The sequence below is a fragment of the Miniopterus schreibersii genome (assembly GCF_964146895.1).
Source record: "Miniopterus schreibersii genome assembly, chromosome: 11".
Classification (NCBI taxonomy): Eukaryota; Metazoa; Chordata; class Mammalia; order Chiroptera; family Miniopteridae; genus Miniopterus; species Miniopterus schreibersii.
This window is the reverse complement of record NC_138111.1, coordinates 1,406,597-1,428,367: the sequence shown is the minus strand read 5'-3', so window position 1 is coordinate 1,428,367 and position 21,771 is coordinate 1,406,597. Positions and strand designations below refer to the sequence as shown.

At 54.2% G+C, this 21,771-nt stretch overlaps 1 protein-coding gene across 10 annotated transcripts; it reads left to right on the top strand.

The window, feature by feature from the left end:
• The first annotated feature begins 10 nt into the window (after nt 1-10).
• Nucleotides 11-21,722, top strand: KYAT1 (kynurenine aminotransferase 1). 10 transcript variants are annotated; one of them, XM_081151856.1, is made up of 16 exons: nt 214-252; nt 1,491-1,547; nt 10,655-10,746; nt 12,530-12,738; nt 15,056-15,114; nt 15,905-16,052; nt 16,750-16,899; nt 16,981-17,067; nt 17,273-17,401; nt 18,624-18,744; nt 19,061-19,137; nt 19,264-19,353; nt 19,443-19,629; nt 19,710-19,789; nt 20,304-20,390; nt 20,487-21,722. In XM_081151856.1, the coding sequence occupies exons 4-16, from the start codon at nt 12,643-12,645 to the stop codon at nt 20,550-20,552; spliced, it is 1,377 nt and encodes a 458-aa protein (XP_081007982.1). In that variant the 5' UTR covers nt 214-252; nt 1,491-1,547; nt 10,655-10,746; nt 12,530-12,642; the 3' UTR covers nt 20,553-21,722. The 10 variants fall into 10 exon arrangements, with proteins under 10 accessions (XP_081007978.1, XP_081007980.1, XP_081007983.1 ...); XM_081151854.1 differs by lacking the exon at nt 1,491-1,547 and having other exon boundaries at nt 150-252; XM_081151860.1 differs by lacking the exon at nt 1,491-1,547 and having other exon boundaries at nt 15,056-15,137.
• The last annotated feature ends 49 nt before the right edge of the window (nt 21,723-21,771 follow it).

Here is a 21,771-nt window from a genome sequence, read left to right as displayed (position 1 = left end):
CCCCGGAGCGTGAACGCGGCGGCCAGGGCGTCGCCATCTTTTTTGAGGGGAGCGGCCCCCGCGCCCTCAGCCCCTCCTCCTCCTCCTCCTCCTCCTGCTCCTCCTCCCGCCTCCATGTTGTTTGGGGGCGGAAGTAGCGGCGCCCTTTTGGGGGCGGAAGTAGCGGCGCCCTGGCCCGGCGCCTTTAAAAGGACAGGCGCGGCTGTCACCTCCGCGGCGTCCTTGGTGACTCCCCGCAGGCGGCCGGCGGAGGTGAGTAGCCGGTGGTTGCTGGGCGGTGCTGCCCCGGCGCCAGTCCCGAGCTGCACGGTCGGCGCCGCTGGGACGGCGCAGCGGCCGCGGGAAGGTGCCCGGAGCCCGGAGCCCGGAGCCCGGAGCCCGGAGCCCGGAGCGCCGCCCGCGGGAATGAATTGCGCGCGCTTCTCGCGGGCCCGCTTTCTGACACCCGCACCGCCGTCCCGCACCCCCCGTCCCGCGGTCGTGCCGGCGGGAAGGTGGGGCCCGAGGGGACGCGGTAAACTGCGGGCAGAGCCGGGCCGGGCCCCAGCGCCGCAGCCCCGCGGACGGCGCGTCCCCGCGGTTCCCAGGCGGTTCCCAGGCTGGTCGCACCCACGTGACACCGACCCCGCAGGGCGACTCCCGGGAAACCGTAGGCGGGAAAGAGAAGGGGCAGGAAAAAAACACAAAACCTGCAGCAGCTGAGCAGCGTGCGCGGCCGGGCCCGCAAGAGGCCCAGTGCTCGGGGGACCCGGGACCCACGACCCCCGGAGTTTGTGTTTGAACTTGGGAGCCTTTATTAGCCGGCCAGCGGCTGCGGTTGCGGGGTCTCGCCCATGTAAGAGCCGAACTGCAGCCCCGACCCGCAGTTTCTTCTCCCTTTATGCTCAGGAACCACGAAGGCACTGCGGTAAAGGGGTTTCCAATAATTTGTCAGGCTGTCAGCTTTTGGTACAGGAAACAAGGGGGGACCTTTAGCAACACAAAAGGAACGATTTAAACACAACATCTTACAATGAGTGATGGGGTTATGCTTGGCCGGAGTGTGACTGGTTTGTTCTTTCTATGGGAACTGGGGGGGGGGGGGTGATTATTGGGCTGGCTTGTGGGGCCTTGTCCTATACAGTAGGGATCTTGCTCTGCCTGTACTGTTAGTTCCTTAGGTGTGTTCTTCTGGCCATGGCGGCCAGGACAACAGGTGGCTTACTGCGGGGGAGCCTGGGAACCCGCCACCCTGTGCATATCCCCAAAACAAGGCGGTGTAGGTGGTAACAGTTCTCTGGGTGCCGCGCTGGGGCCCAGTTTCAGCTCCCCTGGGGGGGTCTTCCTTTAACAGGGGGTCAGACCCAGAGCCCCAATAGGAGAGGTGGGCGTCTCAGAGGGACCTCGCAGAAGCTGCGGCTTGAGCCCTGGAGGGTTTTCCACGAATGCCCACAGGCCTGGCTTACCCACCCCCTACTGAGAAGGGTTTGTTTGTTTGTGTCTTTATCAAGCACCCGAGGCCCATCGCGCACCCAGCCTGGAGCAGGCGTCCCGGTAGCTGTTTCTTGGTAGGTTACTAACTGAACCCGTGGGACAAACAGGATGGAGAGAGGCCAGCCTCGGAGGCCGGGCTCGAGGCTGGAGTCCACGGACTTGCCCGCTCCGGGCCTGGCACTGTGGACATGGCGGGGCCCTTCCTGAGCCCCCATGTCCCCAGCTATGAAAACGACAGCCGGGGCCACAGTGGGCGACACAGTGCTGCCACCTGCCCTGCTTTGTGCTTTATATGCAGATGAGCCCTGTTTTACAGATGAGTTAAGTGCAGAGAAGTTAAGGAAGTTGTCCCAAAAGGGTCCCCACAAGGCCTTACTGGTTTGGTGAGGGTGACAGGCCCTGCAGTTAGCACGGGGATGTCAGCACCTGCGTGCCCGCGGGTCAGGCCCCGCTCAACCCGGGTGGGGCCAGAGCAGGTCTGGTTGAGTCTGAAGGATGCATAGATGTCTGGCAGGAGAGATGACGAGGCCAGAGCAGCAACTTCCTTTCTTTCCTTCACTTTCTGATCCTCATGTGGGGAGTGAGGATATTTTTCCCATTGATTTTTAGAGCATGGAGCTGGGGGAGAGACATGGACGTGAGAGATACACGGGGCCGGCGCTCTCATCGCTCGAGAACGTGCTTTTCAACTGCTGTGGTGCAAGAATGTTTACAACATGCAACACCTCACTGTTCAGTCAGGGGCACTGGCCTCTTTTCCCTTAGATTGTCAGGTTAAAAAAAAAAAAAAGACAGCGGCCAGCACAATAGCCATCCAGTGTGAATGAGTTGAAATTATACTTTTTTTTTTTTTTTTTTTGGTCAGATGGGCAAAAAATATATTTTTCGGTGTGCCGCAGAATTTTAGCAATTAGTTTACGTGTGCCGTGAGGTGAAGCAGGTTGAGAACCGCTGGGCTGGAGGCCCAGGCAGAGACTCCCTCATAGCTGCAGGTGACTGACAAGGCAGGAGGGGACCAATGCAGGTTAGAAACGTTCCGCCCGGCTTCTGTGGGAGCCGCTCTTTCCTCCCAGAGTGTTACTTCCCAGGGCAATCTGTGGCTTCCCACCCTCCACTCCACGCTTACCTTCTGTAACTCCAAGGAGTAGGACTCTGATTTTATAACCCAGGTGGGGGTGACAAACAACAGGAGAGTCAAGAGCAATGAGGGAGTCCTTCCTACTGATGCCCCCCCCCCACCATTTGGGCCCAGAATAACAGTCAACTTGCTGCCACTCTGCCCATGTAAATAGACATGTGCGCACAGGAGGCTCCTGGCTGTCTTCCTGGCTGCCTTGGCTCACCTGGCTTCTCAGGCTGCCAGTGTGCCTGGACATCTGGCTGGGCATGGCTCCTCCCTTCTGCAGCCAGCAGGCCAAAGTCACTCCAGCTATAGCCGGAGAGGAGTCATTCTGCCCTAACAAGACCCCGAGCACTGCCAACTCCCTGAAAAATCTCCCAAACACACATCTTACTCTCTCACCCTGGGACAGTGGTTCAAGCTCTGAATTTACCCTTAGGGTCTGTCTGTGCTTTTCGAGGACTCTGATTTCACTTAAGTCATTTCCCTGCTTCGAGCCTCAGTTTCTCCATTTGTAAAACTGATGTGACTCTCTCTGACGTTTCAGGCACTGAATATATATACATATATTTTGCCCCTCGTGAAAAACTGCCCTAACGAGTGAGATTTCAGTTTTGCATCTGGGTTCTGTGCCAGGAGGAATAAGGAGTGGAGTACCTACCTACTGTGTCTCAGGTCCCCACCCGCCAACCCTTCTGCTGGCCCCGGAACCTGCAGTCTAGACTCCAGAAGTCATTTCTCCTTGGCCAGTCCCCAACCCAGGGGGCCTGTGTATGAGTCAGTGTGCTTGTCAGAGCTCCCCAGACTGGCTGCCATCTCCCTCGGTACAGAACCATCGACTCAACAAGTTTTCACCAAACACTTGTCTTATGGGGACCCTAAAAAAACAGGACTCATTATCTGACAAGACATTTTGCTATCCTGCTTGGTTAACTAAATTTTATGGAAAGACTTCTAGGTTTAAATATTAACAGCTTGTCATCATTACAGGTCACTGTGGGCCAGGACCTGTGCTAAGCACTTTTTGCCAACGATTGCATTACTGTCCCCATTCTACGGACAAGGAAGCTGAGCCTAGGGAGCACCCAGGTTCTGTAGCGAGTTCAGAGTGCAGCTGGGAACATTTTGTCCAAGCCTAGGTCAGAATCTAAGCTTTCATCTTCTATGACTATTCGAGTAACAGACTGGCCCTGCCTGGGCATTGTACCCCTCTCCGGGCCCTTTCTCCGGAGGTCCCGAGGTTGGTGTTTTCTCAGCAACCGGGAAGCCCCTGGCATTTTAACCCCAGGAACACTATCCATCCTGGACAGATCAGCCCAATGCAGAACTGAACCACCTCAGATACCTAGTGTGAAACACGAAAACCAAATGTCCTTGTTGCATAGAGATGCTTTGGTGATGTGGGGCCACCCTGCAGGGCAGAAGTCACCTTGCCTATCCTTGCAAGCCGCTGTGCAGGAAGGAGGCTGGACGAGGCATGACCCCTGTCCCCAAGGGCGGATGGTCTCCTGCAGCCCCCGTCTCCTGAAAGAGGGATGTTTGGGGAAAGAGTTTGGACTTTGGAAACAGGGGAACCAGGGCTTGAATACCAGCCCAGGCTCTCGTGTCTGAGGGAACTGTGTTCGCTCTCCTCTCGGGAGGTAACGGGGATCATGATGCCTTCCATGCAGGCTGCTCTGAAGATTGGAGAAGTTAGTACAGAGGTCAGGTGCACAGTAGGTGCCCTCGGAGTTCAGAGAAGGGCCCAGGTGGACACAAGGCGCCAGAGAGGAGGCAGAGCTGGGGCTGGGCCCTGCTGGGGGACTGGATTGGAGGGCCTGCCAAGCAGGGGTACAGCCTGAGCAGAGGTGGGCAATGTCTGTCCAGAAGCAAAGGATTTATGTGTTCGGAAGAGGAGAGAGCATGGGAACTGCAGAGTCCAGAGCCAGGCTAAGAGGCTTATCATCGCAGGCTGCTTGCAAGGCCAGTCCAACAGGAAGTTAGCGCACGTCACAGTACTGGTCACTGCGGCATCTCCCTCGGGGCCATTCACCTGTTGGTCACCAGGCTTGGTGCCTTCTGGCCAAGAAGGTGGCCAATAGCTACTCAGGCTGATGGAGGCGTGTGTTGGGGGAGGACACTAGCCACTGGCCACCAGCCCCTGGCTTGGCAGCAAGGAAGCCGGGCTCCTAGGTGCCTGGGAAGCTGCACTAGAAGGACTCCTGAGGGTCACCTGGGGCCGTCCAGGCGGGTTTGGCCCTGAGTGCTGCCGCTGCCCCTGAGCTGCCGGCTCGGCCTCGCTTCTCTCCAGACTGATGTTTAATAATAATAATAACAGTGATGACATTGCTGAACATGGGTCTGCCCAGCGCACCCTAGGGACCCCTGTGTTGTCTCGCCGAGGTCTCGCTGCAGCCCCAAGAGGCAGCTACTGTTGCCGTTCTCGTTTCAGACGGTGTTCTCGGAAAGGCTTAGTAGTTTGCCAGGAATCGTAAAGCTAATCAGTGGCTTCAGCCCACATTCTGTCTGATTCCAGAGCTTCACAACCTTATTTAAAAAACAAAAAACAAGACGCAGCCGGTGTTGCTCAGTGATTGAGCATGGACCCATGAACCAGGAGGTGGATTCCCGGTCAGGGCGCAGGCCTGGGCTTCAGGCTCGATCCCCAGCGGGGGGCGTGCAGGAGGCAGCAGATCAGCGACTCGTCATTGATGTTTCTATCTCCCTCTCCCTCTCCTTTCCTCTCTGAAATCAGTTTTTAAAAAAAAATCAGACTGTATAGAAGTTTATATGACCCCAATCCCCCAAAGAATGCCACGGCTAATTTAGTGGTCTCCCCCAAAACGTCCTTCTATGCAGCCAGCCATATATGTAATTAAGCAGTCCTTGCTTTGCACGGTTGATACAAGTGAGTTTCAGGTACCACCGTTTAAAATAAATTTTAACTTTAATTTTTAGCTAAAAAATTAACTTACCTTCATCGAAGGACACCAGTCCCTCAACACAATTTGAATTTCAGCTGCCGTGCTGTATTCGCTACGAGTAATTGCGTAAGGTATGAGTTTTGCCGCTAGGTCTTCGGTCCACGAATCGACATGGAGTAGCAGGTGTGCGTAAGGCCCAAGACCAATCCCATCACTTCGTTCAGAGCCCGTCGCCAGGCAGTCCCCGTGCACATTACTCCGTTCAGTGTCCAGACAGCAAAGTATGTGGCTGTGTTGCCGCCTGTCTCCCAGAGGTAAACCCAGATCACATTTTACAATAGTGGATCATCCAGACAGGGGGCCGGCCAGCGAAGATGGAAGTGCAGCAAAAAGATGCAGAGCGATAACACGGAGAGTGAAACTTCTTTTTTTTAAACCTCACCCAAGGATATTTTTTCCGTTGCTTTTCAGAGAGTGGAACAAGGGGGGAGAGAAACATCAATGTGAGAGAGACACATGGACTGGTTGCCCCCTGCACACGCCCCAACCAAGGCCGGGGATGGAGCCTGCAACAGAGGTGCATGCCCTTGGCTGGAATAGAACCTGTGACCCTTCAGTCCTCTGGCCGATGCCCTAACCGCTGAGCCAACCAGCCGGGGCTGACAGTGAAATTCGAATCCAGCCCTGGCCTGGTTGCTCAGCTGGTTAGAGTGTCGTCCCTGTACGCCAAGGTTGTGGGTTTGATCCCCAGTCGGGGCACATACAGGAATCAACCAATGGTGCATAAATAAGGGGAACAACAAATCGATGTTTCTCTCCCTCCCTCCCTCTCTCCTTTCCTCTCTCAAATCAATTTTTAAAAATCTGAATCAAACATAAAAGCAGTGATAAAAGAAATAGCTGACTGTAGGAATGTGAACACCGCAGCTATTTACTGTTCCAGAAACTCAAGATACGCTCCAGAGAAACCTGGCCAAGGCAAGTTTATTGACATAAATGACGAAAGTTGTTCTGGCAGAAAGGATACGTTTTGTCCACTGGTGGCATTTAGTGTATTCACAGTGTTGCACAACCACCACCTCTCTCTGGTTTCAAAACTCTTCCATTACCCCAGAAGAACAGCCCATACCCCTAAAGAAGCATTCCGCCCTCCTTCCCTGGTCCTGGCCGCCGCCAGCCTGCTTCCCGACCCCGTGGGCTTGCCTGTTCTGGGGAGACATCCTGAGGCGGTGTCAGAGGGAGCGCGGCGTGGGCCTGGCTGCTCTCACCTGGTGCAGTGTGTCTGAGGTCCGTGCACCGTGTGGCGTGGCTAGCAGCATGCTCTCTTCCACGGCTGGATAACTCCCACTGTACGGCTGCACTGCGGCTGGCCCACCGCCCGTGGAAGGGCTCTGGGCGGGGGTCCTCACCTTCTCGCTGTTACAAATAGCGCTGCTGCTGACGCTCGCCTACGGGTTTCTGTGTGAGCATGCATCTGCGTTGCTTCTCACTGTATACCCAGGGGTGGGGTGGGCAGGCCGTAAGGTGAATTGTGTGTTTGGACTTCATGAAAAGTAACTTTTGTGCATCCAAGGACATCATCAAGAACGTGATCAAGACCATTGATTCATTTTTTAGTTAGCTTTTGTAAATGGACCAAGGTAGAGATCTAACCTTCCTTTGCATGTGGCCATCCGGTTGTCCTGGCACCATTTGTTGAAGAGATTATCTTTCCCCCATTGAATGGTCTTGGCACCCTCGTCAAAAATGAATTGGCCAGAGATGTCTGGGTTTATTTCTAGGCTCTCAGTTTTATTCCATTGGTCTATCCCTATGCCGGTGCCACACCGTTTTGATTACTGTCGCTTTGTAGTAAGTTTTGAAGTCAACATGCATTTTTCATGTAACCTGAGTATCTCTTCGGCCCCTCGTTGACAACGTCGGATTGTCTCTGGTTTTTCCCTCACATACAATTGAGTTGTGCTCCAGAAGGTAGACCAGTGAACACCCTACCTGGTGCTTTCCAGATCGTGGACTCTGACTTTTAGTGCATTGTGGTATCAGTACGGCGGCTCAGTATTCTTATTCTCTGCCTATCTGAGCAGCAAAAACAGTGTTTCGTTTTAGTTTACATTTTATTAATTATAATAAGGTTCAGCATCTCTTCGAGTTGATTAACTATTCTGTGTGTGTGAATTTATATCTTTCTCCCACTTATTCTCTAATTGAGATGTTGGTCTTTCGATCCGTGAGAATCTTTTGCATGTTAAGGCTCACACTTTATTAAAATGGCCTGGATACTTGTTTGCCTCCTTCCTTGGATTGTAGGCTCCTCAAAGGAAAGGAAGGTGTGTCCTGTTTATCCTTGTGTGCCTGGTGGCCAGCACAGGGCACAGCATATAATGGAACTTTCGTACATATTCTCTGAAGCAGTGAAAAGGTAGCACCCACTATGTGGCAGGCCCTGTGCTGGGTGTTGATGCAGAAAGATGAACAGAAAGAGGGTCCTTGTTCTAGTGGAGCTCACAGTCTGGGGAGAGACAGACATTCATTCCCGCATTGAACCAAAGTTGACTGAGCAACTCACTCTATGCGGGTGCGTGATGTCCATTGGGAGAGCCAGCCTGCTGGGATGAGAAAATGCCAGGACTGTGACAGGTGACCGGTCCCTGGGGAGTCTGTTCCCTTCCCTGGCCTTCAGTATCCCATCCACAAAACATGAGCGACTGGCCCAGATCCCCTCATTCCCATTGGGCACCCATGAGCCCATGCTTCTCTGATGCTTTCTGGAAGTGGGAGTCAGTGGCCAGGGATCCATCATGTCCCTGCTCAGAGCCTCCCCTTGTCCCACAGTGGCAGTGAGGACAGAGTCCTGAGCTCCAATTCCACTCTGCCACCTGCCAGCTGTGGCCTCGGGTGTGTGACTTAGCCTCTTGGATTAAAAGTGATGGAACTTACCTGTAAGGTGCAGGCAGGCTGCTTGGCACAGAAGAGTGTACAGTAAATAAAAGCTATTGTTATTACCCTTAGGACAGACCTCAGGGTAATAAGAGGAATGGGCCAAAGGGGCACTGCATCCTGGAAGAAGAGGGGTGAGGCTCGGGGAGCTAGAGGTAGGAGTGGCCTGGGAAAGGCTGCCTGCCAGGCCCCCAGGTGCCTTTGAATGAGTGCCAGTGAATGAAGCCCTACTGGATGTCCCTGGGTCAGCCCCAGGCAGAGGGAGAACTCTGGACAGGGAGGCCAGTGGTCCCACTTGAAGGTGGGTCCATGCTCCCCGTAGTGGACCTACTCTACCAAGCGAAGCCACTGTCCCCTCCTGCAGCAAAAGCCTGGCCCTGGTGTCCAGCCTTAACCCCGGGGCAGCGAGACTGGGTAAGCATGTCCTTGTCCAGCACAGGCTCTCCTCACCCTCTGTGGAGCCAGGTGGCCCAGGACACCTCCGGCCCCAAGAGCTGGCAGTGCCCAAAGAGGTGGGGGGCTGAGGTTGTGGCAGGGGAGTGGGTAAGGCCAGGAGCTGGGATCTTATCCAGTGTGAGCGTTTTTCTGCCTGTGCTGGACACTGGGTGGTGCAGGCCCCCCTCCGACCTCGAGGAGCTCAATGTGGGTATTATTATTTTATCATTGTTACCAGTGTCTTTGCCTATTAATGCAGGTGAGGATAACACCTGCTTCCAGGGCTGTTGGAAGGGCCCGATGACATGTGTACAGTCCTTCCCGTAGTGCCTGGTGCAGAGAGCTCAGCACATTAGAGCCAAGTGTGTTCCTATGATTCCTACCACGTGACCCAGTGAGATGGTAAAGGCCTGACTTAGGGCCGAGTAGGTTAGCCGCTTGGAGAAAGGGCAGAATTGATAGACGTGGAGTGTATGGGCGAGGACTTCAGAGATCAGCCAGTGGCACCCACAGATTTTGAACCAGGCGGTGAGAAGGTGCAGTGGAAGGTCCCTGTAGGACTGGGTACTTGTGCTGGGGAGAGTCCCTGTAGGACTGGGTACTTCTCCTGAGGAGGGTCCGTGTAGGACTGGGTACTTCTCCTGAGGAGGGTCCGTGTAGGACTGGGTACTTCTGGATCATCCAGCAGGATGTCAGCCCAGGACAGGAGCAGCCAGCCCTGCATTCTCCCAACCGAAGGGGCCCAGCCATCCCCGTCGGCCCAGGCTGGTCCCCGATTAAGCCCTGAAAATCCCATGTCCCGAGAAACCCCTCAGTTCTGGGCAAGTGGGCCAGTTGGTCACCCTAGAACACAGGGCACCCACTGTGGCCAGCACTGGGCTCAGACCTGGCCTTGCCCTCAGTCCCCTGGGTGAGTGAGGCTGACGCGCACCTACGCCATCTCCTGGCGAGATGCACTGTGGACTGTCCCTCCTCCCATGATAAGCACTGCCCTTTGTTGCTCCGGGCTCTGGTGCTCAGCCACGGGGACCAGGCAGTGCTTCCTGCAGGATTTCCCTGGGAATTGACTCCATTCTGAGAAATGAGGGTGAACTCTGGCCAGAAGGACCACTCAGCTCCTGGAATCTCCCGGCTCCCTTCCGCTCTGGCTCCCTTCCCCTTTGCACCGCTCTCTCCTAACTCCTGGGTTCTGGGCAGGTGCCCACAGTGCCCTCCAGAGCAGCCCCCTGACCCTAAACACTGGCTTCTTTTTCAGGGCTGGGCCTGACCCCTTTGGAGGAGAGAGGAAGGCAGGAAGGCAGGAGGGAAAGTCTTGGACTGCAGTGCAGTTCTTAGAAAGTCCCAGCAAAGGCCATGGGAGTCCTGGAGAGTGGGCATCTCCCAGCCACAGCCTGTCTCGCTGTCCCCCAGGCCCTGCTGGGAGCAGTGTGGAGGTCTGGCCTCGGTGCTGAGGACACAGCTGTCCCCTCAGTCACACCGGAGAGACGCATTCCCATGGCCACCGCAAGGGCACTGCCTCTTTTTTTTTTAACCGTGGCAATTTTTAAAAACAACTTTATTGAGATACAGTAACACATGCACCATGTAATCCAGCCATTTAAAGTGCACTCTTCGGTGGTTTTTAGCACATTCACACGTGTGTAGTCATGACCACAGACTAATTTTAGAACATTTTGTTCAGGCCAAAAAGATACCCCAGACCCATTAGCCAGCATTCTTCATTCCCATCCCCCCTCCACTCCCAGCCTAGAGCCATCAATCGCTGATCGACTCTTTGTCCCTATAGGTTTGCCTGTTTCATATCAATGGAATCATACAATTTGCAGCCCTTCGTGACTGGCTTCTCTCAGTGCAGTTGAGAGATCCATCCCCATTGTGGCAAGTATTCCATTTCCTCTCACTGACAGATACTCTGTCATACGGATTTACCACATTTTGTTCATCAATTGGTGGGCATTTAGGCTGTGTCCACATTTTGACTGTTACAAATAATGCTGCTGTGAACACTCATGTACAGGTTTCTGTGTGGACATGTTTTCATTTCTCTTGGGTCCACACCTAGGAGCGGAATTGCTGGGTCGTGTGGGAACTCTAGGTTTAACATTTTGAGGAACTTCTAGTGTGTTTTCCATTTTCCACTTCTAGATGCAGTTACAAGTGTTCCAACATCTCAGTGTCTTCAAACCCTTGTATCAGTCCATCATCATCTTTTTGTTAGCCCTCACTCAAAGATGTTTTTCCCCCATTGCTTTTCAGAGAGAGTGGAAGGGAGAAAGAGAGAGAACCATTGATTGGTTGCCTCCCACACACACCCGCATCGGGGCCGGGGATGGGGCCTGCAACCAAGGTACGTGCCCTTGGCCGGAATCGAACCCAGGACCCTTCAGTCCTCGGGCCGATGCTGTAACCATTGAGCCAAAGCGGCCAGGGCTGCTCCGTCCTCTTTGTTACAGCAGCTGTCTTACTGGGCGTGCAGTGGTAGCTCACGGTGACATTTCCCTGGTGACTAATGATGTTGAGCGTGTGTTCATGCGCTTATTGGCCATTTATATATATCATGACTTGCAAGTGTTTTCTCCCATACCACGGGTTGTTCTTTTCACTCTCTTGGTGGTACCCTTTGAGACACAAACGTTTTTAATTTCGATGAAGTCCAACTTTATGTGTTTTTTGTTGTACTTTTGGTGTTGTGTACGAGAGACCACCTTGTAACTTAACATCACAAAGGTTCACTCCTGTTTTCTTCTGGGAGTTTTATAATTTTAGCTTTTACATTTAGGTCTATGATCCACTTTGAGTTAATTTTTGCGTATGGTGTGAGGTAAGGGTCCAAATTCACTTCTGCATGTGGATATCCAGTCATCCCAGCACACTTTGTCGAAAAGGTGAATCTTTTCTTATTAAATTTTCTTGGCCCCTTGTCAAAAAGCAGTTGACCATGAATGTGAGAGTTTATTTCTGGATTCTCAGTTCTGTTCCATTGATTCTTATGTCTGCCCTTGGGCCAGTATCACACTTTCTTGGTTCCTGTAGCTTTTTAGTAAATGATGTGCAGTGACCCCCTCCAGCGTTTCTCTTCTTTTTCAAGGCATTCACCTTTAACATTTGTGTCTATTAAGTCTTTTTTAATATAGTGCCCCAGACGTTTTTCCTCGTTGTATTTTATTTTATCCCCCCCACACACACTGCTCCTGACTCATCTTTGGTTTATTTATTTAATATGATGCATCCTTAATTCAGAAATAATTTCTTGTATTTTATTTGTTAAAGAACATTTGTTCTGCATAGGTTCCGTCAGTCTGAATCTGTTGATCGCATCTTTTTGGTGTCATTTAACATGTTCTTCTGTCTCATGTACTTTAGTGACCTTATTTTATTTAGATTTTATTTTAGCACAGGAATAATATGCAGGTGGTGTGTGTTTCCAGAGTCAGTACGTAATGCAGGGTTGACTGATGTGAGGGACTATTCATGATCTTCTGGATAATTTTTCCCTCCATTAGAGGTGATTTACAATTTTAAAGGGTCCCCCTGGTTGCTGGGGTGGGGAGGCGTCACAGGGTGGTTTTGAGGACTGGGATAATCCTGCAACAAGCACTTACTGCCACGCCTGGTGCACTGTGGCCACTCAGTAAATATTAGCCCTTATTGTTGTTATTAGAGCTGTGTGTGTGAGACCCAAGTCCTGGGCTCGGAGCCGTTTTCTGGCCAGGGTGCTCCCCTCTCCTCTGCCCCTGGAGGAGAAGCCGTCAGTGCCCTGTGGCTCTAGGAGGCATGCTCAGGAACTCGGCAGCCCTGTGTGTGCGTCTGGTGGGGCCCCTCCAGAGAAAGAAGGCTGGAGCTCCACTCAGCCGGTGCTTGCACCAGACTGTAAGTGCACTCTGCCACCTGCAGGACCCAGGGCCCCTGGGATCTGGCTTGGTCCCGGCTTTAAACCTGTGCATGAGCTGCCCCTTTCAGGAAGCCTTCCCTGCCTACATCCTGAGTGTGGGCCCCTCCCTTGCCCTTGCTTCTAATCTAGAACTTGTAGCTCTGCATCGGAGTGGTTGCTTGGTGCTGCTGGCTGCCCATCGCCCCCTGTGCCCGCCCATGTTGGGCCCACAGTCAGTGCTCAGTTCGCTGAACAAACCCATTATGTGGAAGCCTGAGGACAGGCACTGCTGCCTCACCACCCAGAGCTGTGACGCTGACGTTCACGCCTTCGAGACCCCAAGTTTCTGCAGTCTCCCCACTATTTTACCTCCTTCCTAAACTCATTCCCCTCCTTTTTTCTCTCTCTGTGCCCCTGAGCCCCTCTACTCTTTCCTACCCCAGCCCTCCTCTAACTTCCCCCGCTCCAACTTCTACTCCCCCCACTGCTCCTGACTCACTTTGGGTAACTTATTCAATACGATGCACCCCTAATTCAGAAGTAATTTCTTGTATCATTGAATCCGTATCAATCATGAGATGAACTGCTATTTTTGGACTAGTCAAGGGGGAAAATGCCAGACTCATGCTATGATTGTAAGGCATCCAGATTCAGAGAAGGGTGGTGCAAAAAAATGCACACATCAGAAGCCATTGACAACGGCATGGCCTCCATATAAAAACCCTGAAAACAGGAAGGCACACATGAGCCCTGGCCGGTGTGGCTCAGTGGGTCAGAGCATCGTCCCATGCACCAAAACGGTGGCCGGTTTGATCCCGGTCGGGGCGCATGCAGACTGATATTTCTCTCTCTCTCCCCTCCCCCTTCCTCTCTCTCTCTCTCTCAAATCAATCAGTCAATTAAAAATTAAAATGATTTTGACGTGTACTGAGTGCCAGGTGATGGGTGTCAGGAATTTAGTGAAGGGACAGCAAAGCACCCACTAGGTGCCAGTCACTACGCTGGGCTCTCTTTGAATTGCTCCCATTGGCAGGACCCCCAGGCTATGGAAGAACCTGGCCCATATAGAGATGGTCCCTGGGCTGGGGACAGGGGCCTGGTGCTGGCAACCCTGCTGTTGCTGCTACCTGACCAGGGTCCTGTCCAGCTCCTCCTCTGACCTTGGGCAGGTCCCCGACACTCTCTGAGCCTCATGTCTTCATCTTCAGAGGAGAACATCAGAGACCTGACTCTGCTCTCTGCCAGCTGGGAGACTCATAGACCTGCTGAGAGACCACAAAGCCCATGCTCCCATTATACTGGTGGGGAGACTGAGGCCAAGAGGACCTAGTCACCCAGCCATTGTCACCCAGCCAAGGTGGCCCTCGGGCCTGGCCGATGTCTGTACACCAGTGGATGAGGGGAACACGGGGGAGGAAGGGGTGGCTGGAGAAGGGCCCTTGAGCTCCCCAAAGCTGAGCAAGTTCACCTGGGTCAGAACATGGCCTCATCTCAAACAGGTCTGAGTGTCTTTGTTGTGTGACCTTGAACACATCACCCCACTCTATTCTCTCATCTCTAAAATGGGCCCAGCCGATTGCCCTGAGACGTGAATGAGGAGCTTAGCGAGTCCTCTGCCCTTGGAAGCTGCTGCTGTCACTGTTGCCATGATCCTTCCCTGCTCCCACCTCCCCTGCCTCCTGCTCCTCCCCATTCCCAGCCACTCCTGAGCAGCCTTTAGCCTGATTGTGTCGGTGGCTTTGTCTCAGGACCTGCCAGCCAGCCGGGCAGGTGGCAAGTCAGGCCAGTGGACCGGGAGGAGCCAGGATGGAGTGGGGAGGAGTCAGGCCAGTGGAATGGGGAGGAGTCAGTGAATGGGAGGGGCCATGATGGAGGGGGAGGGGCCAGGCAGAGTGGGGAGGAACCAGAATGGAGCGGGGAGGAGCCAGGTGGAATGGAGAGGAGCCAGGCCAGTGGAACAGGAGGAGCCAGAGTGGAGTGGGAGGGGCCACATGGAATGGGGAGGAGTCAGGCCAGTGGAATGGGAGGGATCAGGTGGAATGGGGAGGAGTCAGGCCAGTGGAATGGGAGGAGCCAGAGTGGAGTGGGAGGTACCAGGCTGAAACGGGGAGGCACTGGGCACTGGGAGTCTGCAGAGCATAGGTAGGGGAGGCAGGCTGGAGCCCAGCTATCTGAGAGTGCTGATCTCCGCCTCCTCCCTGGGAGTGGACGGGTGGCTGGGGCTGTGTTGGGGGGTGGAGGGATAGCTGCCTGTCTTCCTGGGACCGCAGGCTGCGGCACATCCTCCACTCTGACCTTCCGTTTGCTCTGTTCCAGCTCACCATGGCCAAAAGGCTGCAGGCTCGAAGGCTGGATGGAATTGACCACAACCCGTGGTGAGCTGGGCAGGGCCGAGGAGGTGTGTGGGTGTCCCTCTGACATGGGGGGCAGGACTGGTCCCTGAGTCTGCTGAAACTCAGTGTTACCCAGGACAGTTAGATTTGCAGCCACAGTCCACGAGAGGCGAGAACTGAAGCAGGAGGTCTGGGTTCCAATCTCAGCTCTGTACTCTTGGCTCTAGAACTGGGACACATGCCTAGGTTGTGGGTTCAATCCCCAGTCGAGGCACATGTGGGAGGCAACTGATCAATGTTTCTTTCTTATATCAATGTTTCTCTCTCTCAAAAAAAAAAAAAAATCAATTTTAAAAGAATAGATGGTCCTAGCCGGTTTTGTTCAGTGGTTAGAGCGTCAGCCCATGGGCTGAAGGGTCTTGAGTTTGATTCCTGTCAAGGGCGCTCACCTCCACTGCAGGCTTGATCCCCGGCCCCGGTCGCGGCTGTGTCTCTCTCACATCCATACAAATCTCTCTCTCCCTTCCACTGTCTCTGAAAAGCAATGGAAAAAATATTCTCGGGTGAGGATTTTAAAAAAATGATTTCTCACTATGGATCATGGTTGAAAAGTTTGAAGGTTTGAAAGCCCCTGGGCTGAGACATGCGGTTGGTGCAGTGCCCAGCCACCTGATCAGGAGCCTGACAGATCTTCAGGCCAGGGCAGTGCCAGTGCCATGTTTTTCTTGAACGAACCCAGTGCATTGCTCACCCTGTCCCAGAAACAGGCAGAAGTCCAGGTCGGCGTGGAGGGCCGAGCTAGGCTGGTGCTGACCCTCCATTTGTCACCCAGGGTGGAGTTCATCAAATTGGCCAGTGAATGTGACGCTGTGAACCTGGGACAAGGCTTCCCTGACTTCCCGCCTCCAGACTTCGCCTTGGAAGCCTTTCGGCAGGCTGTCAGCGGGGACTTCATGCTCAACCAATACACCAAGGCGTTTGTGAGTCTCCCAGCCTCTCCCGGGCCCTGGACACAGGCCTCTGATGGGACCCTGGGGGAGGAAGGGGAGAGCCCAGATAATTCAGTCCTGCCATAGTTCAGTGTTCACTGAGTATGTCCACTGTTTCAGGCTGTGGGACAGCTCATGGTCTGGGGAAAGGCAGAACAAAAACAAGGAAGAAACCCAGAAAACAAAGGCATTTGATATGCTGTGATGGAGGAAAATGGGGCAGGAAGAAGGGGAGATCAGGAAAGGCTTCCTGGAGGAGGTGACACCTAAGCCAAGCCCTGAAAGACAAGCTACTAATTGATTTGACTCTAAATTCAAACTCTTTCTGTAAATGGTCACAGTAAATATTTCCCAACCCTTGGAGTAGACCAGTGGTTTTTAAATGTTTATATGCATCTCCTTTCAGGGGATGTTTTAGGTGTAGAGTTGCCCCTGCTTTGAGCACTGTATTGGGCTGTGCTCCATGAAGGCACGTGTTCTGGTTCCCCACCATATCCCAGCCCTGCGCACTGGACTGGCACAGAACAGGTCTCATGGCAGGTGTCGCAGGGGGGATTGAGGAACTCACCCCACAGGAGCAGACTTGGCCCTGGGCCCACCCCTAGAAGAGGCTCAAATTGCCTGGATGCAGCTGAGCTGCTGGGTGGGCCCAGGCTGAGCCTGGCAGCTGACCCCTCTGACCTGGCAGGGTTACCCACCACTGACAAAGATCCTGGCAAGTTTCTTTGGAAAGCTGTTGGGACATGAGATAGACCCTCTCAGGAACGTGCTGGTGACCGTGGGTGCCTATGGGGCCCTGTTCACAGCCTTCCAGGCCCTGGTGGATGAAGGAGATGAAGTGAGTGGGGCAGGGCCTGGGTCGGGTGGGGTTGAGGGGTCAGGGTGACACTGACCCCAGCTAACTTGACCCTTGTACTAGGTCATCATCATCGAGCCTTTTTTTGATTGTTATGAGCCCATGACATTGATGGCGGGAGGTCGCCCTGTGTTTGTGTCCCTGAAGCCGGTGAGAATGCTGGTTGGGGTGTGGGTGGGCAGAGGGGTCCTAGAAATATGTTGTCTTGGACCCTAGGAAATGGGAAAGAAGGAAGGGAGTGAAGGAAGCCAGTTTCTCCAGGATGGGGGAGGGTGAGGCAGATGCCTGGGGGGAAGGGGGGTCAGATCCCTGGCTTTGACTGTCAGGTAAGTAAGGGTTGCCCTCCCTCTTGCAGACCCCCACCCAGAAAGGGGAACTGGATTCCAGCAGCAACTGGCGGCTGGACCCCGCGGAGCTGGCCAGCAAGTTCACACCTCGCACCAAAGCCCTAATCCTCAACACACCCAACAACCCCCTGGGAAAGGTACTAAGACCAATTTCTGGGGACCCCTCTGGACTGGGTGCAAGTCCCCACTCTGTTACTGATTACCTGCCTTGGGGCCTCAGTTTCTCCCTCTGGAGTGGGAGAGCTGTGAGGACTGGGCTTCTGGAGGTCCCTGGGACAGGGGCAGCAGTCCCCAGGGAAGGTATGAGGGCTGCTGGTGGAACGGGATGGGTGCCCCATTCTTACTTCCCCATGACCCCAAGACAGTGACTTCACTGCTCAGCATGTTTTCTCAGCTGTAAAATGGGAACGTCACAGAACCAATGAGAAGGGAAACCCGGTCTCACTCACGCACACACACACACACACACACACACACGACTACCACACTCACACTTCTGACACCAGATGTGTGGATTTTCCCCCCACCGCACAATTCCACAACACCAGCTAGGTGTCCTTCACTTTAACTCATTGTAATTCAGTTCCTGGGGAGAGCATCCAATCCCACAGGCTGAGAGGGCTCAGCCTCACAAGACTGCCCCCCCCACTTCAGATGCCAGTCCCAAGTCCAGGTGGTCACCTGCACTTCTTACCAATGGGCTGTGAATCTGAGCTTCCCACAATCCCCTCCTTGGGTTCAATTAATTTGCTAGAGCAGCTCACAGGACTCAGGGAAACACTCATGTTTACCAATTTATTAAAGAACATGATAAAGGACTCAGATGAAGAGATACACAGGGCAGGGTCTGGGAGGGTCTCAAGCACAGGTGCTTTGGTCTTTGTGGAGTTGGGGTACATCACCCTCCCGGGTGGATGTGTCCACCAACCTGGAAGCTCTCTGAACTCCATACTATTGGGGTGTTATGGAGGCTTCATCACATAGGCATAATTGATCATTAACTCCATTCCCAGCCCCTCTCCTCTCTCTAGAAAAGTGGGGTAGAAAGTTCTAGGCTTCTAATCATGGCTTGGTCTCTCTGGTGACCAGTCCCGTCCAGGAGCCCACCCAGAGTCACCTCATTAGAGCAAAAGGTGTTCCAAGTGCACTTAGCCACTTAGGAATTAACAAGGGTTCCACGAGCTCTGTGCCAGGAACCAGGGGCAGAGACCAAAATATATATTTTTCTGTTATCTCACAACCAACCTCGCAGAGTTGGTGTTGTGGGGAATAAATAGGATGGGGCAGAGAAGCACCGGGGTTGGCCGGATCCTCTTATCTCTCTGAGCAGGCCTCACTGTTTGGGGATGGTCCCCGCAGGTGTTCTCCAGGGCAGAGCTGGAGCTGGTGGCCGGCCTGTGCCAGCAGCATGATGTGGTGTGCATCACGGACGAGGTCTACCAGTGGCTGGTCTTCGATGGGCACCAGCATATCAGCATTGGTGAGCCCCAGTGGCCAGGGTGTCCCCTTTCCCCTGGGCATTTGTGCCAGGGCCTCGAGCCTGACCTAGGAGTCAGTGCAGGCCTGAGGCTCAGGACCAAAGGGTCTGGAGGTACATAGGTCACATGACCTAGGGCAGGGAGCACCGTGGCACCCACCCCAGGGTTGTCCCGAAGACAGTCCCAAATAGGTCCTGTAAATGGCACTGATTGGAGCTCCAAATGGGAAGGGCTCGAGTGCCCACTAGGGTCCAGCCACCACCCCTTCCCTGCCCCCACACCCCTGTCTGAGCAGCTGCTTTCTTTGGTCCTGAGCAGCCAGCCTCCCTGGCATGTGGGAACGCACTCTGACCATTGGCAGCGCTGGCAAGGCCTTCAGCGTCACTGGCTGGAAGGTAAGCTGATGAGATTTGGGGGTCACCCCTGCCCCCTGACCTCTGGCAGGAAGAGTGGCCCGGGAATGAAGGAAGCCTCCAGATGGGCCCTGAAAGGCCTCACCCCCTGCCTGTGTTTCTGTCTAGGTGGGCTGGGTCCTGGGCCCCGAGAGCCTCATGAAGCACCTGCATGTTGTGCAGCAGAACTCGGTCTTTCACTGCCCCACGCAGGCCCAGGTGAGGGGGAACCCGGGCTGCACCTCGAGGAGGGGAGGGCCTGGCTGGATGCAGGCTCAGGTCAGCGTGATTTCATCCCCTCCCCGCAGGCTGCAGTGGCCTGGAGCTTGGAGCGGGAGCAGCTGCACTTTGGCCAGCCCAGCAGCTACTTCGTGCAGTTCCCGCAGGCCATGCAGCGCAGCCGTGACCACATGATACGAAGTGTGCAGTCCGTGGGCCTGAGGCCCGTGATCCCCCAGGGCAGCTACTTCTTTGTCACAGACATCTCAGACTTCAGTGCGTGGGACTGGCCAAGCTGCGCAGGGTATGGGGGGGCTGGAGGCCTCCTGGGGCTCAACATGGCCTCTGTCCCCCAGAGAGCAAGATGCCTGACCTGCCTGGCACTGTGGACGAGCCCTATGACAGACGCTTTGTCAAGTGGATGATCAGGAACAAGGTGGGCAGGGCCTCTTCCAGGGCCCCTGCGCGTGGTTTTACAGGCTGGGTGCTGCTCAGGGGCCCCACCAAGGAGCTCAGGGGCCCAACTCCAGCCCAGTCTCTGCCATGAGCGTTCTGTCCATTCAAGCAATGGGGAGCCTGTTCAGTTTGCACGAAGGTGCCATGTGGACTGGCAGGAGTGAATTCCTGGCCTCCCAGGGCCTCAGTCTTACCATCTGTACAAAGAGTTGGCCCATTAGCTCTGAGGGCATCCAGCTCAGAGCTGTGAGTCTCAGGCTGATTTCTCTGGCTCTGCCTTGACCCCTCTCTTGGCCCCCATGTCCCCTCTGCACACAGGAGGGACTTGGGATGATGTTCTGGGATTCTCTTCCTCTGCCCCTGACGTAGCACTGGGCGGCACCGCACTGCAGCTAACTCTCCTTCCCCCGCGCCGTCATGGACCCTCTCTGCCCTGGGAGCCTAGGCCTGCTGGGCTGGGAGGCCCTGTTGAGACACGGCTCCCTCCTCCCCAGGGCTTGGTGGCCATCCCGGTGTCCATCTTCTACAGCGTGCCACATCAGAAGCTCTTTGACCACTATATCCGCTTCTGTTTTGTGAAGGTAAAAGTCAGGGCTGTGGGAGAGGAGGCCTCCCCAAGCTTCCCGAGGCCTGCTGGGGTGTGGGGACAAGAGCAGGACCAATCTATGTTGGCACAGGATGAAGCTACACTCCAGGCCATGGACAAGAAGCTGCAGGAGTGGAGAGATGAGCTCAGGGCTTGACATCGCCCCTCGGCCCTGCCTCACTGGGTTGGGCTCTTTGTCCAGGATTTAGTGATCTCCAGGTTGGGGTAGATGGTACTGGTGAACCCCTTCTCTGTGGCACAGACCGTCTCCAGGAAAGAGCTCTCCTTAGTCTTGGGGAAGTTGGGAGCACCTCCCCGTCATGCCTGCAGTCCTGTGGTGGAGGTTGGGGAGGCCTGACATGGGCCTCTTTCATGCCCCTCCCTCGGTCAGGTCACAGGGTCTCGGGTCCCTTCTGGCCTCACCAGACTTGGCTGGGACTCAACGGGCAGAATCCAACAGTGGACTGGCCTTGAGTCCCAGCTCTGACCCCAGCAAGGCTTAGGCAGCCCTCCCTTTCCTTATCTAAACTTGACCTTGGGAAGGTGCCTTAGGCTTAAGTCCTCAAGCCTGTGTGCTTTTTCTCATAATAAAAGTTTAAGTTATTCAAACCTTTATAGGCTCCACTCTGCTTCACACTGGCGCCGACCTCTGATGGGGACCGTCAGGGTGGAAGGTGCCTTGGTGAGCCTCGCGTCCTAGCCCCTCTTTGTACAGATGTGTTTTGTGGAGTAAAACAGTCCCAGAGCCCTGGCCAGTTTGGCTCGGTGGTTAGAGCATCGCCCCCACCCCAGAACTGAAGGGTTTCGGGTTTGATCCCAGCAAAGGGCATGTACCTCAGTTGCAGGCTTGATCCCCAGCTCCAGTCAGGGTGCGTGCGGGAGGCAAGCAGTTGATGTGCCTCTCACATCAATGTTTCTCTCTCTCTCCCTTCCACTCTGAGAAGCAATGGAAAAAATATCTGGTGAGAATGAAAAAAAAAAAACAAATTAGCTATCAAGCCTCAAGAGAAGACATGGAGGAAACAAATACATATTGTTTAATGAAAGAAGGGAGTCTGAAAAGGCTACATACTGTCTGATTCCAACTAAGTGACACGGAAAAAGCGAAACTGTGGAAACTGAAAGAGCAGTGTTGCTCGGTTGGGTGTCCTCTTGTGCACCAAAGGGTTGCCAATTCGATTCTGGGTCAGGCCACATGCCTGAGTCGTGGGCTTCATCCCCGGTGGGGGGCGTGTAGGAGGCAGCTGATCCATGTTATGCTCTCACGTCAGTATTTCTCTCTCTCCCTCTTCTTTCCTCTCTCTCTAAACATCAATAAACTATTCTTAAAACAAGAAAAAGATCGGTGTTTGCCTGGGGCTTGGAAGGGTGTAGGT

Coding starts and splice junctions, on each gene's coding strand:
- KYAT1 (XM_081151852.1), top strand. CDS start 115: ATGTTGTTTGGGGGCGGAAGTAGCGGCGCCCTTTTGGGGGCGGAAGTA. Junction 253..15,055: donor CCCGCAGGCGGCCGGCGGAG/GTGAGTAGCCGG, acceptor GCTCTGTTCCAG/CTCACCATGGCCAAAAGGCT. Junction 19,630..19,709: donor CACAGACATCTCAGACTTCA/GTGCGTGGGACT, acceptor TCTGTCCCCCAG/AGAGCAAGATGCCTGACCTG.